The sequence below is a fragment of the Ischnura elegans genome, chromosome 7, assembly GCF_921293095.1.
Source record: "Ischnura elegans chromosome 7, ioIscEleg1.1, whole genome shotgun sequence".
NCBI classification, from domain to species: Eukaryota; Metazoa; Arthropoda; class Insecta; order Odonata; family Coenagrionidae; genus Ischnura; species Ischnura elegans.
This window is the reverse complement of record NC_060252.1, coordinates 8,525,270-8,542,216: the sequence shown is the minus strand read 5'-3', so window position 1 is coordinate 8,542,216 and position 16,947 is coordinate 8,525,270. Positions and strand designations below refer to the sequence as shown.

General features: G+C 35.5%; 1 protein-coding gene across 1 annotated transcript in view; it reads left to right on the top strand.

Annotated features, from left to right (window-relative positions):
- The window catches only part of LOC124162760, a 67,620-nt gene extending 53,290 nt beyond the window's left edge, over nt 1-14,330 (top strand). The window contains exons 4-6 of the mRNA XM_046539397.1: nt 12,393-12,501; nt 12,914-13,019; nt 13,489-14,330. Of these exons, the coding sequence (XP_046395353.1) occupies nt 12,393-12,501; nt 12,914-13,019; nt 13,489-13,723 (450 nt within the window). The 3' untranslated portion in view covers nt 13,724-14,330. The remainder of the gene's footprint in view (nt 1-12,392; nt 12,502-12,913; nt 13,020-13,488) is intronic.
- The last annotated feature ends 2,617 nt before the right edge of the window (nt 14,331-16,947 follow it).

Below are 16,947 nucleotides of genomic sequence, written 5' to 3'. Positions count from 1 at the left end.
ATCTAAATGGGAGTGGTAATGTTAAAAGTGTTGACCTGAGAGCCAGAATTGGTTTCTAGCCCATATAAGGGAAAATGCAATTCCAGCATAATTAGCGAGGCTTCTTTTTCTCTTTAACAGCTGAAATTGTCATTCCTGATATTAAGTTGGTTACTATCTCACAAATAACATCTACTGACGAAAATAAAAATCTCTACTGGTAATTGGGAGGAGGAGCTTCATGCATAATAGGACGTGTCATTTTCTCGAAAAGTTATCATTATCTGGTTCTTTGAATCGGATCTTCAATCAAACTGGATCCAGGCTATAGAAATTCACGCTAATGATTAAAGAGTAAACTTGTGAGAATATTCTTAAAAAATCAATTATCTCTTTACATTTTCATAAAAATTCCCCGCTCACTCAAACAATACAATTAGTTCTTTGAGGCGTTAAGATAATTAGGGTGTGAAACCCTGAGATAAAGAGAGGGAGTTTTAATCATCAAGTATCATTATTTCCAATTTTCTGACGCGGGGGTTAATAAAGCTTTATCATCGTTCATAAAAATAACAACGATGTATTTTATTCTTGAAGTATATCCTGTCGTCCCAAATTGTGCCAACAAATTGATAATGACCGAGGGAATATATACCAATCGAATATAACCAAAAACACTACATTAACAAGTGGCGTTGAACGCAGGCACGCGTGCAGGTCATAGATATAAGCACCAAAAGCAGAAAAGCAAAAAAGTTATTTGACTTGATGGGATTTAAACCCGAATTGCAGAATGATCCAGGTTCTCTCAGAACGAATTATAATATGTGAGCGAATTTCTTCCATTGGCTTTAAACACCTTCATGACAACTCACTCGTGAGCCTAAAAGTGCTTGGCTCTTATCAAATCTTAAATTTAAACGAAATATGAATGCCTAACGCTAACTCTAGAGGATAGCTATTTCTCACACCAAAATTTTATTGAAAATGTAGAGAGAAAAGGTTCCTGAACTCCTATGGTTTCAAGCTCACACAGCAAAGGTTACACGTGGATTGACACAGCAATGCTATACTGCGACGCTGATTACGTCATCACTTCGTACCAGCGGAGGTGATGAACGTTTCTCAAATTTTAGAGCTAGGAGCAAAAGGAGATTTTTTCAGAGGAAGAAAATATATAATTTTAATAGAAGGCTTTAAAGCATTGAGAAAAGTTTCTAAATAAAATTGTATTCGTTTTTAGGACTAAATGATTTTACCCTTTGCATATTTTACAAGGTTTCGAATATTTCAAAACGCATATTCATTCAACGCATTCGAAGGAAGGGAATAGGTAATGACGCTCTGGAAAATATTTCTCTTAATGTGAAGGGTGGATTGAGAATGATAATTTTTTTAAAGCGTCAGCGTCCAAAGAATGTTTTTCCAAGGTGTAAAAAAAACAAATGATATATCATGAAATGTTTTGGATCACATTTCTTGCCACCCTTTTGTATCAAGACACAAGGGGCATAATAAACAAAATAAAAAGTCACGCGTCTTGTCGCCACGACGGCCTACCGAGAGAATTACTCATAGACAGACCCTCCGAAACAGCTTTCAAACACTGTGAAATATGCTTTCCCGCATCGGAGGATGGGTATTGGAAGTCTATCAAAGGGTGTGTTTGAACTCTTCCCGCGAAACCTAAAGACCTTCATGATAAGATTAAATAGAATTGAATTGTACGGGTCTTCTTAATTTTTGTATTTTACTATGTTTAAGGTGAAGTTTATATTTTATTACTTCTGTATATGTCTCTCCATGTGTGTTTTTCATTTTCCATTGCAACGTCATGTATTGACTTCGGTAAAAACAATCCATTTTACCAATCAACCAACCTAATGGTCGACTAACAACTTTAGTTTTTAATAATAATTTTGAAGCGTTGTCTCCACCAGCTTTAACGCAGCCTAGTAAATTATGACTTTACTGATAACGCAAAAAAATACTACAACTTCAGCTAAATTAGTTAACCTCGCCTTACCTTTAAGATATAAAAGAAACTAAAGTGAAGTAAGTAAGAGATTGACCATTGACCATTCATGTGCTGCAAAAACTTACACTATTGAGAATATTACACCGATAAAAGTTCTCCTCGAATACCATTAATCGCCACGAATTTGTCATAAAAATATTACTTTCTAAATATCGGAGAGCAACTACTCAAATTATTCAGTAGAATTCTAGTACCAGAAGACAAGGTACATAATTCGAACATACATTCACAAAAGAACTTGAACTGAACTGAAGGATTTTATAAATTTTTTTTGCCTTCTACAACAGCATCCGCGCTGACTACTACGCAAAAATTGAGCGTAAAAAATCCACCAGAACTAGAGCCAGGCTTCTTTTCTAAGTGCAGTAAAAGGCAACCATTAAAAACTTGAACCTGAAATTCACAACTCTGCTCCATTACGTGTAGATATGGTAAATTAATACCTTACAATTGAAGGGGTGAGCACGTAGATTCATGCAGATTTCAGAGGAGCAAGAAAGGAACATGCAGATTCATTAATCTTTGATGCCAAAAGAGAATTGCAAAAAGAAGAAATGACGATACCACTTGACTATAATCGAATAAACATAGATATGCATGACAACAAAAGGAGCTAGGACTATATGTACATATACATAAAAATACTACTACTCATACCAAATACCTATCAATTTAATAATAATAGGGAGGAATTACGTTAATATCAACTCAAATATGAGAACTTAGGGTACAGAAAGGAGGAAACACCAGGGAATATGAGAAGATTTTTCAACACTACACTAGATTTATGGTCAATATTTAATAATAATGGTCAATGTAATAATGGTCAATCCTTCGTTGGTGTTAATTTCATTCTCTGAATGCTCTCAACTGAGCTTAAAAGTCATTGGCATTCCTTAATCTATAAGGAGATTGTTAAATCAACTCAAAACTGTATTTTTATTACGGAACAAGCGTTAAAGGATTACGGCTCGAGAAACAAGGACAGAGACCCGATTTCGGCATTAAATAATCAAGACAGGGTAACACGATTCACGTATTCAAAAACTCAGTAATGACTGATTTTTAACATGAGGGATGCGCAAATTAGGCCATATGCAAAGCTTATTTGTCCTAAGATAGATGCTCCATGCTTGATACTACTGGCGTCCATCGAAATATCCACTAAAAAATTTACATTTATCACTTCATTGTTCAAATGTAACTAGCAATTCTGCATACGTACACGTAATTTAAGTCACTAAGAAACAAAGTTCGAACTCTTAAAAACGTCTATTACTGGTCATCCTTTGATTACATAGTGAGATGCATGAAGTAGGTAAATGAAATGTTTCAGTCGCCAATAAGAGTTTTCTCAACAATGAAACTACTCTTTTTTTCCAAAAGTTAATTCGTTCCTAGCGACCAAGAAAAAATGCGATGAATCTCCATAAAAATAAATATACGATATGAAACGCCGAAATTATAGATTATATGCCATTTGACGCAGAATAATAAATAGCATAATCTCCAGATGAGTCGAAGCCCGTGATTGAACTTCACGCAAAACCATTTTTATGTTATGCAAGGGAAAAAACTGGAAGTTTGGTGTGAAGCATCGCATGATAGCATCCACAAACTATCGATCTTTCCAGTTACCCTTTGCGAGCAAATTGGGAGTTCCCTATTGAGCTTTGATTGTTCCTTTCCGCGGAGGAGTAGGTTAACTTCTGAAAGTAAGCTCCTGTAATATAAATTTAAAGCTTAACCCTCGCCCAGCCAAGATGGTCGAAGGTTTTACCACGAACGGGAGATATAATTCAACTGGAAGTTTGGATGGTTTCCAAATGAATTATTAGGACAGTCACTTGCGTGAATAACTAAGTTGTGCTCAAGAAGGCAAAAGTAATTTAAGTTATAGGCCACAGCATTTGATCCAACTCACACCACGTCAAAATGCGGGTAAACGCGTATTTAACTGAGCCAAAGACTAGTTAAAAGAGTAACATAAAAAGCTTGTAAATAAGATCTTAATCTTGTCCTACATATGATTGGAAAAAGACCATGTTTCGGAAATTGATGAGTGCAATTAATAGATGTAGCGGAAAGGAGAGTAAAATCTATTCAGAATTGCAAGAATTTGGAAATAATTAAATTATAAAGGATAAAATAAAACAATAGCATTTTCACAAAATAAGTGCACGAATAAATCAGACGATGAAATAAATAAAAATGATTTTTTTAAACTGATACGTACGTCACGATATTTACACGAGCCGAAGAAGTTTTTGGAAAATACTTAATGGAATGTTTTTTCCTCGAACGAAATGAAAACTAGAATTCACATCAATAAGATATACGAAGGAAAACATCAGAGACAAAACTTTTCAACGGCGTAAAAAGGTTCGTATTTGAATTTATATTGGGGTTATAAACTTTCGAACAGCTTTCAAGAGCAGTAGAAAATACATATTAGATTTGACACTTCTTGGATTCTCGTAGGGTCGATGGAGCTAAATACGTTAAAATTCAAGGAAATCAACTATGGCACATTAATATTTTTAAAGCTAAAGAAGTAATTATAATCTATCAAAGAATGAACGGACTGAAAATCCATCCACAGCCTGCCTGCCTGTTCCTGTGAGAGTGTGACCGCGTAAAACCAGACAGACTTATAAGCTACAAACTTAATATATGTACATAGATATGCAGAAATTTATGGCACTTTTCTCTCTTTCAAGCAGCTTCATTAACCATTAATTTTTTTTTTGTTTTTTTGGAATACAAAAATTACCCGTATATAGCCATACGGAGGGTGTGCGAGGAATTGTACCCCGATCTAGTACGCATTCAGTCAGGCTTCTTTCACAAATAGTCGTACTTAAACTCATCTTCATAAAATTCGCGTTACATGCATAAATACCTGTAGAGTGGCGTTTATTTTCTTCGGCATTCGCGTGTTAAGCCAATACACCAGAATCCGACCAAATTTTTTTCTAAATCCCAAAGTAAACGTATAATGACAATTATTAGTATTTTTCAACCAAGGCCACAGCCCGTGCAGTCATTTCTAGCAAAGCCTAAAATCGTTCACCTCGAGTAGCTTATGGGATTTCAAAGCATCTTGGATTTGACCCACAGTTTGAAAGTGCGACCCATACCAAATTTCCCTACACTCCCTTGACATGTACAGGTATGCGATTAACACAGATTAAACTACATTTAAGACCGGTTTCAACCATGTTCATCGGGATGGGAAAGAGTAAGCTATGGCATGATGGGTGTTTCATACACAATAAATTCCGATTGTTTTGTTTGTAATCATGTATCAAAGTGAGCGGTTAATTCATTTTCGTCAAAAGATAAGTAGGCTTTCTTTCACAGCCGTTCAATTACACTCTACTGGCTTTAAAGGAAATATTTCACTCCCAAATTTTGAGAATAATGATTTTTGTCCTAAAAATGAAATAGTCGATAGAAAAGATTCATAAATTAGAACTGCAGGGTGAGAATTTTTTATCTTGCAACCATCTAACTGTGAGAAAATCAATTTTATTTCTCATTTATAAGTAATTAAAAAGGTAAATTAAAAAATTCCTAGCATGTAAAGCGGTGCGTCATTGATCATCGCTTGGACGGAAAAATTTGGCTGGGTACGGCTATTACGGTACATGCGTTGTTCCGAGTGCAAACCAGACTACAGGGATATAACGTATTTCACCTCATACAATGGCGCATTTATTCCTAGCTCCCACTGCGTGTATTTGACAGGACAGCTTTGATTCCGACGGGTCCTGTAAGCGCATTAATATCTCTTTTAGGTTTCCATTGACTACGCTAGAGATACCTAGCTTAATAGACTTTACCTAAATATATCACATTAATATAGTCGCACCTTTTAATAACTGTGCGATTTGAAATTGGCTGAATTATATTACTATAATGATATGGAATACTATTCATAATATAGTGAATTATATAGTACTATATAGTGAATTATAGTGAATAATTATGAATAGTATTCCATATCAGCGTGAAAAGCTTTCAGCTTTAAACTTCATGCGGCGTGTTCAAGAGTGGATTGTAGTTACACTCGTGACGCATGAAAGAGATTAATTAAGAATGGAAAACATCATCAGAAAAAGGCGACAAATTCCGTCTACTTAGAATGATAAATGGCCCCAAGAAGAATTAACTTCAAGTTTTTCAGCAAAAAATGGCTCTGTCGTTAATTCAGAGAATACGGGGTCAAAGACAAGATCGTTTTTCTTGAAAACGGACTCTTTATTTATTTCAAGGATTTTATAAAACTCCATTGTTTTTCAAACGTGTATTCAACACAAATAATGCTCAGATAAAAAAAGTTTTTTTAACTTTATTATACAACTATATACTATATATTCACTAACGATGCCCACTGTTTTTTTAATAGCTAAATATGAATAAGTGACACGATAAACACAAGAATATTTAAATGATAATGGAAACGCTCCTAAATAAGAATATAACAGAAACACCTTAAGAAAAGAGCATTCAACCATAATAAATGAAGAAGGAAAACAAAAAATTAGAAATAAAGAAATGGCCAATCACTTCTAATAAACGGCATAAAACCGCAAAACTCAAATGTTCGTTATCATCGTTGCTTTATTTGATAGCGAATGAATAAATGAATATGGAGTCACGGCAGAGCTTAAAACTGGAATCAGGTGTGAGACAATCATAAAACTAACTTAAACTTGACAGTAGAAAGCGCAAACTACCATGCGTTTTCTCGTCAGCTTGGCGCTATCAAGATGACAATCAGGTGATGAAGAAATGTTTTTACAATTCGTAAGTTAAGGAACGAATCTATCCACAGGAACATTAGCAAAACGAGGAGGTGGACAAAGAAATAGAGACTCCGCATAAAAAAGAGAGCTTCAGAAACAAGAGAAACAATTTTATTGGTTTGGTGGACGAAAACGATCATTGTATTACAAGCATCGGAAAGAGGACTGCTACGCCCAAGTGAGGTCCAAAGAGCGAGAAGGAGCTATTTACTTGAACCTCGAACTCGTCAAAAAAAAGACTCCCTAAGGGCTTCTTAGAATACCACGAAGCGTAGAGCGAGAACTAGAACCTTAAGGAGGAAGTCTGAAATGATTGCTTCAAGCGTTCGAGGTGTGGACGTGGTGATGAATGGTGCATAAAAGGGAGGGAAATACACGCCAAACTTAGCATAGAGGAATCATGTGGAAGGGATAAGGAGAAGAAAGACTTAGGGATTGTAAGATGCATTTGGGGGCCATACCGAAGTTCGAAACTGAGGCAAGTGTATCACAAGGGCGGGGGAAAAATAATTATGTGATTTATGAGTAAGATGAGAATACGGCGTACACCATTAACTGAAAGAATAAAAATTCAGTCTATAAAGTAAAATTCATAAAAAAAGAGGTGGAAAAATGGTCAGAAAACAATATGAAGATTGATATGCATAGAGAATGAGCAAAAGAATTTCGCAAAAGATGTTAGATTATTTATTCCTGACTGAGGGGAAGTGAGACATTTAGTCCTAGAGGCGATAAAACTAAATAAAGCAGCTGAACTCATAAAAAGTGGCCCGAAAAAAGTTTTCGGATAAGACGAGGAAATCACGAAGGAATTTCCTTAAGGAGTCGAAAACGACGGATATTTGAGTCACTCCCTCACATTAGGACAGGGCATAAATTGCGCACCGTTTTTGTGCTTGTCTTAAAAGCATCGTTACGTAACTATCTCCTCAAATAATAGCTTATGAAGAACAATGCTTTGAACGCGACTTGGCAAAAAAATTTAAATTCAACCTCTGACCATAATTCACGCCGACATGCATGAGCCCATCCCTTGATACACAGCCACCAACACGGAATCGGTTGTTCGCATTATAAAATGCATTCCCTCCGGAGTAGGATAATTTCATCCATTCCCTAATAGAATAATTTCATTTATTCCGCTCATGACAAAGTGGGAGGTAACCAGTCAGCTAGAGTGGGAAAAAAACATACGCAACTGACGCGAAAGCTCGCCGTCGACACATTAGCTCACCATTTTCCACCCGATGAAACGTGTAATGCCAAAACAATCCCGCGTCGGCCCATCCAGCCCAGTTTCCCCCTCGCCGCCCAGGGAGTAAAGAGATTCCACCGGTGGCTCATTCAAAATGGAAAAACTCACATGGGGCGAACGTTCTTCGCCAGCTTCGCAACTGTAGTTCACGTCCTGCTCTCTGACCTTCCTTGCCCTAAAACCTTCATTTTCTCCATTCATTACCACTTCCTCCGTCTCTCCCTTTCCTTTTACTCGACCCTTCTCCCCCCACCATTCATTTTTCTCCCTCTTTTTCTTCCCAGGGGACGCTTCCCGCGAATTCAGTTTTCCGCAACGAAAGTTATCCACAACTTCCGCAGCCCCATTTGTGACCGTAGTTTTGCATGTCCGACTTTGTTCCATCCGCAATTCGTTACGAACACGTGGAGGGTGAGGCTGGAGGTCTCCTCTCTCCTACCCTGGTTTCCCCGAAAAGAAGAGAAAACAGTTGGCAGGACGGAGTAAAAAAATCTCTTAATTCCTCCCCAAAGGGTCTCCTTTTTATGAAACACAGCCACGGGCGAACATTTTCGGAGGAAAACATGTATTTCACATTTGAAATGCCTTCCCTCTCATAGCACGAGAAAAGAGACCAAAAATTCATTGAGGCTCGCTAACGATTTATCAACAGCAGTAAACACGACCGTAAGAATTGACGCTTCAAAAAACCGCTATAGTAATGACATCAAAATGGAGATGCTACAATCTAGAAGTCGGAATTACAGTTAAAATTAAAAGACCAACAAGAGGAGAAGAAAACTCAAAGACTGATAAATATTATGGCGCTCACCTTAAAAACAAATCATATGGCCCCAGAAGATAACGATGGCATTAATAGTTAATACGGGGCCAAGTACCTCCAAAAGTACCTCGACCCATTCATGAGTAAACATATCAGCTTAGGCAAAGGAAGCCTTGGGTTTTCTTTGCCTAAGCTGATATTCTCTTAGCCTCTTTTTTCTTATTTTAGTAAATAGTAAAGCGTTAACTTAAGGCCTAATAATTCATAAGTAAATAATGGAACGGCTTCAAATAAGTTTAGCTATGCAGGTGGGCAGAAGGATAGCCTCAAATTATGATTAAGCTTGGAAGTCAGTTACTTGAAAATGCATGGGTCATTCACTAAAAAAGAAGAAGGCCGTAATCGGTATCAAATATATATAACTGCCAACACTTCATGGAAATGACGACGAAAATCGTCCCTTTTCCGCTTAAAGATAATCCACGATTTTTGCCACTCGCACTTTTTCGGAGATAGTCATCCATTATTCTTAGAATTCATCACCTAAATTTCAAAGAAAATAAATTTCCTTATAACCTCATTGACCTCATTTAAATTCATACCCCAAAACTTCAATACGATATCAGTCTACCTGAAGTTTTTTTTTGTGTCAATTGTATCTCTATGTTTCGCACTAATCGCCATTTAAACCGTGAATAAACATCATGGGATTACAAGTAATGCTATAGGTAGCATGCACTGAGCATATATTTGGAGAAAGTAATGACAGTAAATCAAATAAACCGAGCACTAGCGATAAAATTACACCTTATAATCACACCACCTTATATAATATAATCACCTCATATTAACACAGGTTAAGATTTAAATAAAATGGGAGGTGCACCTGTCTTTTCGGCTATTTATTTCAAATTAGCGCGTAAAATCGACATCTTTTTTTAAAGAACAAAGGCTCATTCAGGAATATTTAGAGGAATAATCGCACTCAAATATAACTCATTTAAAGACGATATAAAAATACGACTACATACCCCTCGTAAGCCTCAAAATTTTGATACCTAAAATCGAAGCCAAATTACGAAAATTGTGAATATGCCGCAACAAAAAAAAAGTAAATTTTACAAAATTTTGCGGAAAGAGTAGCATTTATCAATTCATATTCATTTTTTCAGAAATTCCTTCCTTATATACCATACCATCGATTTTTGGAAAATTAAAGAAAATTCCGCGTGGGAACGGAGAATAATGCTAGCTGGACAAAGCTTTTTGCCGACGCAGAAGGCGACAGAATACTGAATAACTGAGAATTCCAAGAGGAAGATAACATTTACTGAATGCTCCATTTAAATTTTCCTTAGGAGCTCTAAATAACATGTTTCTCGAAATAAATATTACCCAAACATCTCGATCGATATCAAATACGTACAGGCTGTCATCGTCATTTGGATTCTATTACTCGAAAATACTATTCCAACTGACGACGCAGGTTGATCCTGTCTCCCACCTCTGCACGATCTATTTGTTTTAATTCAAAGGCGCCGCAAGCAAATACATAATGTTGCGCACGCGGCTTTCACACACACATAATGCAGATACATGTTCGAGTCAACAGACAATTTCTTTTCTTTGTCACTTTCCACAAAAACCCTTTCCAATGCTCGAAGAAAAATGATAGTAGAAATACACTGAGTCGACACACGGCAAATCTGCAGTTTATACCGGAGCAAGAGGAAAATGTGGGCGTCGCGGTGCAACCTATTTTAGGGACGACTCCATCCTAGACACTACTGAATCGTAAAAACAAACCCACATGCAGACTAATTTTCTATTCTGATACATTCATGGTTCACATTTAGGAGGTCTCGTGGAGATTCCTCAAATCAACAAGCTCAAATGCTTTTTACCGGCTGCAACATACTAGTAAAAGTACATAACACATCAAAAAAACTAATTCTAATGATTGCACAGCTAACATTAGCCGAAGTGAATCTTTCGTAAAATGACCGAAATCTTCAAGGGTTACATATTTTCACTTCAAAAATTTAAGCGTAAAAATATTATTAATTAATCAGCTCTTAAATCCCTGAAACTAAAAGAAACATTGAAATAATTCGACGCCGACTAAGACGGGTGAGGAAGAGTTGGCAACCTCTGATGACAAAAACTGCAAACGGGGTTCTTCTTCACGGAAATTTAGTTATCTAACTTACCGACGGGATATGGTTTCCGCCGAGAGAACTAAATAAATTTTAAAAATTCCGGGGTCAAAGATAAATCTTAAAAAAATAATAAATCTGAGAAAAGGAGTTAACTTAAACATATAATCGCATAAATGAGATTCCATGAAAAATGACTTTTGCACGCGAATTTCTGAATACCCATCCAGATTAACCAGACGAAAACCAGCAAACTATGACGCAAAAAATATTAAGTGTAGAAGGCAAATAATGAGATATGATCAAGGATTCAAATGTTAATTCAAATTTACAATTACGGAGAATCAGACCAGGATACAAATAGCGAAAATAATGCTAAGAGAGAAACGAATAAATACTAATTTTGGCACAGAAAGAAAAACGAGCCATGTAATGGAATTTGGAAAAGTCTAAAACGGTGGAGCGAAGATATATTAAGGTTCAGAATGGATTCTGAAAACCCAAGATGGACAGGAAAAACCGAGGGAACACGGAGTCGGAATGTATATGCATTGAAGCAGTAAATTCAATACACATCACGTCTATTCTGCAAATTTTGAGACAAAATATCTTCTCTGTACATTTTCAACGATGTTAAAACCATTGCTTAAGCTGTTCCCCATGAATAATTAAAGAACTCTATGAAATATTCATACATAGAAAACAATCGAAAAACACCTAGAAAAAATTATTTTTAAATAAATTGTTTAAATATCGATCCCCAATCGCTACGGCCTAGTACCGTTTAGAAAAGTATGACTCCAATTAATACCCAAAAAGGAAGAAAATAATGACCCGGAAAAAATCTGAAATTGTTTTACAAAATCGCCAAAACTCCAATAAGTACGGCCGTTACGTCTATTTGGAATGATCCCCGAGCCTCTTACTGTACCTATATTTGATGTTGTTACTAATGCATTACATATTAAGGTTAAATGGTCATTGCCAGGTGTGATATCTTTACCCTCTGCAGTGAAGAAGAAGAGAACGCGTTTCGATGATGACGTATCAATGCACTAGGCAGTTTTGCAATTTGAGATTGAATTGATGGAACTCATGCTGAAAATTGTCACTGAAAATAAAAAGCTGGCGAGCGCGTCAGCTTGCAATGCAACAGTTCATAATACACGAGAGCGATATGTACTCGTATTTATATTCAAGCACTCTAATGCATTTTTACTATTCCCATTTCCTCCAAAAATTACTAAAGATAAACAATAATATTCCACACAGCAGATAATAAAACAATGATAATTCATTTCAGAAAACCCTCCACCCTAATAACGTTAAGAAATACCTCATCATAGCAAATAACCTTAAGCTGAAGTACTTGTCATGATATCTATTACAGGTGCCGAATTCAAGGAGACGACCCTCTCAGCACTCATGCCATTCAACTAAATCGAACTCGAGGCACATGAGAAACAACGCAGCCAATGAAGTTTCTCTAAGATGCAATCGTAAGTTTCAAGCAATAATATTAAGAGCAAATACACCATCTGCCTCATAACACATGAAATTGTGAACAGCTGCCGATAAGAACTGCTAGATTTTAAATGTTAAAAAAACAAGTAGAGATTTGCTATTTCTCTTTAATTCGTAAAAGTTCTTTCCCTATCAAATAAACCTTTTAAGTATGTCACAATTGTTATGAAGTATAAAACGAAAGCCATAGACGCATTAAAAAGACGAATAAAAATCTTTTTTCCCCGCATAATTTCTCCTTTAAACCCATTCCATTTAAATATACATTCCTAGATTGGCTCAAATTATTCAATGCCCCGTTATCATTGAAAGTTCAGTTAAATCCATTATATCCAGTAAATGGGGAAAATGGTGGCTTTTGAATATTAACACTCTCTTAAATTGCAGATATTCGATCCTCTACCCGAAATCTGGTGTCTACAAGAACTCAGCAAAGCATAACCAAAATGCTTCTCCTCATCTCGACAGTATTCGTTCTCCTTAATTTGCCTAGGTAAGTATTTCAATTAAATATTGATTACTACATCGTGCTGTCATGGATTTTATAGTTTCCCCATACAGATTTCTGTCTTAGGCAAACAAATCCCATCCAATTAATGACAGAATGAGTCTATAATTTTAATTTACGAATATTGTTGAATAATTATAATATTCGTATGAGAAGCTGCTGAGTGCCGTATTGGACTCCTTACAGTGCGGCATGAATGAATACTGTTTATTCAACCTGAAAACTGCTTAATACTCGGTTTAAAACTGTGAAAATCTCGTATACAAGATAAAATGTTCATAAATGGTCTGGGAAAAAGTTGATCCCAGCATCAAAGTGAAGTAAAATGATTAATTTTAAATTTAATTGCTTTTTCACAATATCGAAGAATTTTTCAGAGAAAATCACGCATAGCTAAGAGTAAGTGTAGTAAAGTATTTATTCGCAGTAATTATCATCCATTTATATCTTTCAGCTACGTGATTCGGCTTTACATCTTCCTGTTCTTCTCTCTTTGGAAGCAACGAGCGCCGACATCCCTGTGGTGCTTGCAGCAATTTTTCATGCTGCTGTACTACACCAACTTCTCGATCAACTTCCTGTTGTATTCAATGTGCGGTGCCACTTTCAGGCGATGCCTATGGCAACTGATCCGGAAAAAACTTAAAACTTTGTCAAGATCTCACTGTAACCCACAAAGATATACGTAAAACATCGTACTTTTGGTGAGACAGAATAAAGACATTCCTGGTCATATTTATTCGTCAAAATGGCAACATACAAAATGCACAGACGTCTTTCTGCAATGCATACAATTTCCATTAAAATGAAAATTATGAGAAATGAATGTAAGTATAACAAATCTATAACCGAGAATATATATAATCAAAGTTCTATTTCCATACTACTTGATGTGAAGTTTATAAAATCAAATTGAAAAAATATTTCACAAAAATGACTAATGGCGTTTATTATGACTTTATCTTCGAAATGATGCTTTCACATTCCCCATTGTGTTGCAAAAATTATTTCGATGGTCTTCAATTTAAATTTGAGACAAAAGATGATTTTGAAGCATTTTCTATTTTTATCACGAATAATTTTGAATATTAAGTACCACAATTACTTGCTCCTTTTGTTATTCTAGAAAAAGAGCAAAAAAAGACAGCATCATTCCTTTACGCCTAATTTTCAATGCCTTGAACTACATTTTCTAGAGAGACAAGACATTTTCTGCCGCACTTGTATATAACTGATGAAATGTACCAAAGATATAATTTGATTATGTATATAAAATAAAGTATGTGTTTCTAATTACCAGCCGCACGTCAATTCAATGAGATATTATTAAACCCTAAAATTTAAATCCGATTATAATAAAAATACTTAAAGAAATTCCTGATAATTTTAGAAGAAAGTTATCCAGCAGCTAACTTAGCGACAACAACTTTTGAATGGCCTCGACCACCGCGTGGATATAATTTTAAAGGGCATTCGTACAGTTCAGTAGAAAACGAGAGTCGATACGACACTCAATATTTTTTTAGCTGCAAACTCTCCATACTGTCATTATAACACATATCAATGCCGAAAAACACCGGAAACATGCTAAAAGGAGAAATAAACGTCTCCTCATATTACCGAATAAAAATACCGCCATTTGTTCACTTTCAAGGGTAAAATTTCAATAAAATGAACTCCAATGTCAAGAGCTGATAAAAAGGCGTAACAAATCCCCAATTCTCTAGAGTGAAATATTTTAATTTATCGCCTTTCCACGTGTGAAAAATTTTAAAAAGTGGATTTTAAATAAATCTTCTTTTTCATTGTAGAATTTGTTTTCCGGTCGCCGTAGTTCAAGTCTCGATATCTGCTGTCTTTGTAACGATGAATTTTTACTAGTTCCTACACGCACTACAACGCAAAGAACTCATCAGTTGAGATTAGAAAGCATCAGTTCCTTGCGTTGCAAATGCAGCAGATATCGAGACTTGATCACTCGCGACCGCATATTTAAAATTTTCCATGGCATCATAATTGATATTATATAGCAAAAAAGATTTTCATCAACATAGACAAAAAATATCTGAATGAATAGGTTTAAGTATTTCACTCTGGCTAAATACGGATCTGATACCGTTGAAAGGTATCCGCTGATATCAGGCAATGGCATAAGGACGCGATGAAACATAATGAAATACCCCTATCAATTAAATCCAATAGATGATGTTCGTGGATGTGACGATGAAGGGTTTCTTGAAGCACGCTAAATGTGACCACGAGGGATATGCCAGCGTTAGAGAATGTTTGCAACAACCATGCGATTTCAAATCATAATTATTCCCATTGATAAGGTTAAAGGCGATAAATAAGTAACGGGAGTAGTTCAATTAATTTTAAAACCACACTTAATCTTAGTAATGGTTAGACAAGAAGCCAACTCTTAGTATCCAGAGTCATAATGAATTACATCCTGGCCTCTCTATTTTTCAAGCCTCCGCCGAAATCCAATTAACTAGTTCCCAAACATGCTATGAACTTAGGTTAAACAGAGCATAAAATAAAACTGTTTCCTCATTATAAGCAGATAATGAGCACTTATTATTGCCCAGCTTCAAAGTGAAAATCAAAAAAAAGTATAGGAAATATAAAAATATCAATGCTTTTAAGTCACAAAGCAAATTATAGACAAAACCTATTAGCGCAACAACTTACATTATTTACTTTATTATATGATTGTTCCCTAATCGTCACATAAAAATCCTACCAAAACTCAAAATAAAATGCCAATAAAGGATCCATTACCATATAAATTACAATGAAACATGTTTACGCTTCAATCGCGAAAACTGGTGATAATCTGATGGCCTAGATTTTTCCAGGGGGAGTTCAACTAAACAGCAGACTGATGTGTAATTATGTGTAAACCTTAGCTTCTTACATTTATTTCTAAATGCACTGATTTGTAAAGAATTCTTGTGACTGAATGTACTGGTCGTCTACATGGATCAAAAAGTAACAGATTTAACATGTCAATTTTAGTAAATTGATATAACAACAAAGCGTCAGAACACACCTGGAGAATAGATAAGTTTTTTCTTCCAAACTCTTTGGTCATAAAAATACGTTCTGTTATAAAATAATTAAATGAGGCAAATTTATTTTCGGCATACCCAAGAGGTTAACTTGCTACATGAACTCATTCAACCTAACGCATTAAAAAATTAAAGAGGCTTTAACGACCATGCCTTCCTTGAAATTTTTGATCTTAAACGCATTAATGATACTATCAGGCAATTTTCGTTTGTAGCTTTTAACATTTCACAAGTATCTACGCATAAACTAGACGGATGAAGATGAATAGGCAAAGAATATCATTATTATTTGGAATGTGCTTCGTAGCTAAGAGGAAAGTTTTTTGCGCGAATTATCTAGATTCAGCCGCCATGGCCATTCCCAATTTTTACCTCTGCAGCACATGTTTCGCATCATAAAATGTACAAGTTCATCATCAACGCTAGAATTTACAGCACGTTGCATAAAAAACATAAAACTAAAATCATTAGCACTATTGTAATAACTGCGACTGAGTAATGAACACATTCACACTGCCACTAATTCTATCCTACACAGTGATAAACATTAAATAATAAAGAAATCCCTACGTAACACATTATTTCCAAATAAAAATTTTGCATCATTTTGTTACGATTCGGGTCAAATTTTACCCTGCTACTAAACTTAGCCTCAAATCAAAAAACCAAAGAGAAATTATTCCAGCATGTGTAGAACAAAAAACAGACGACACACACGAATTATGCAGCACTACACCTACCGTGAGTCGATAACAGTTGCCAACTCCACAAAAATTCTGGAATTTGTAATTACAGAAAAAAACAAAGAGCAAACAATAAACACCATATGTAAGCTGCAA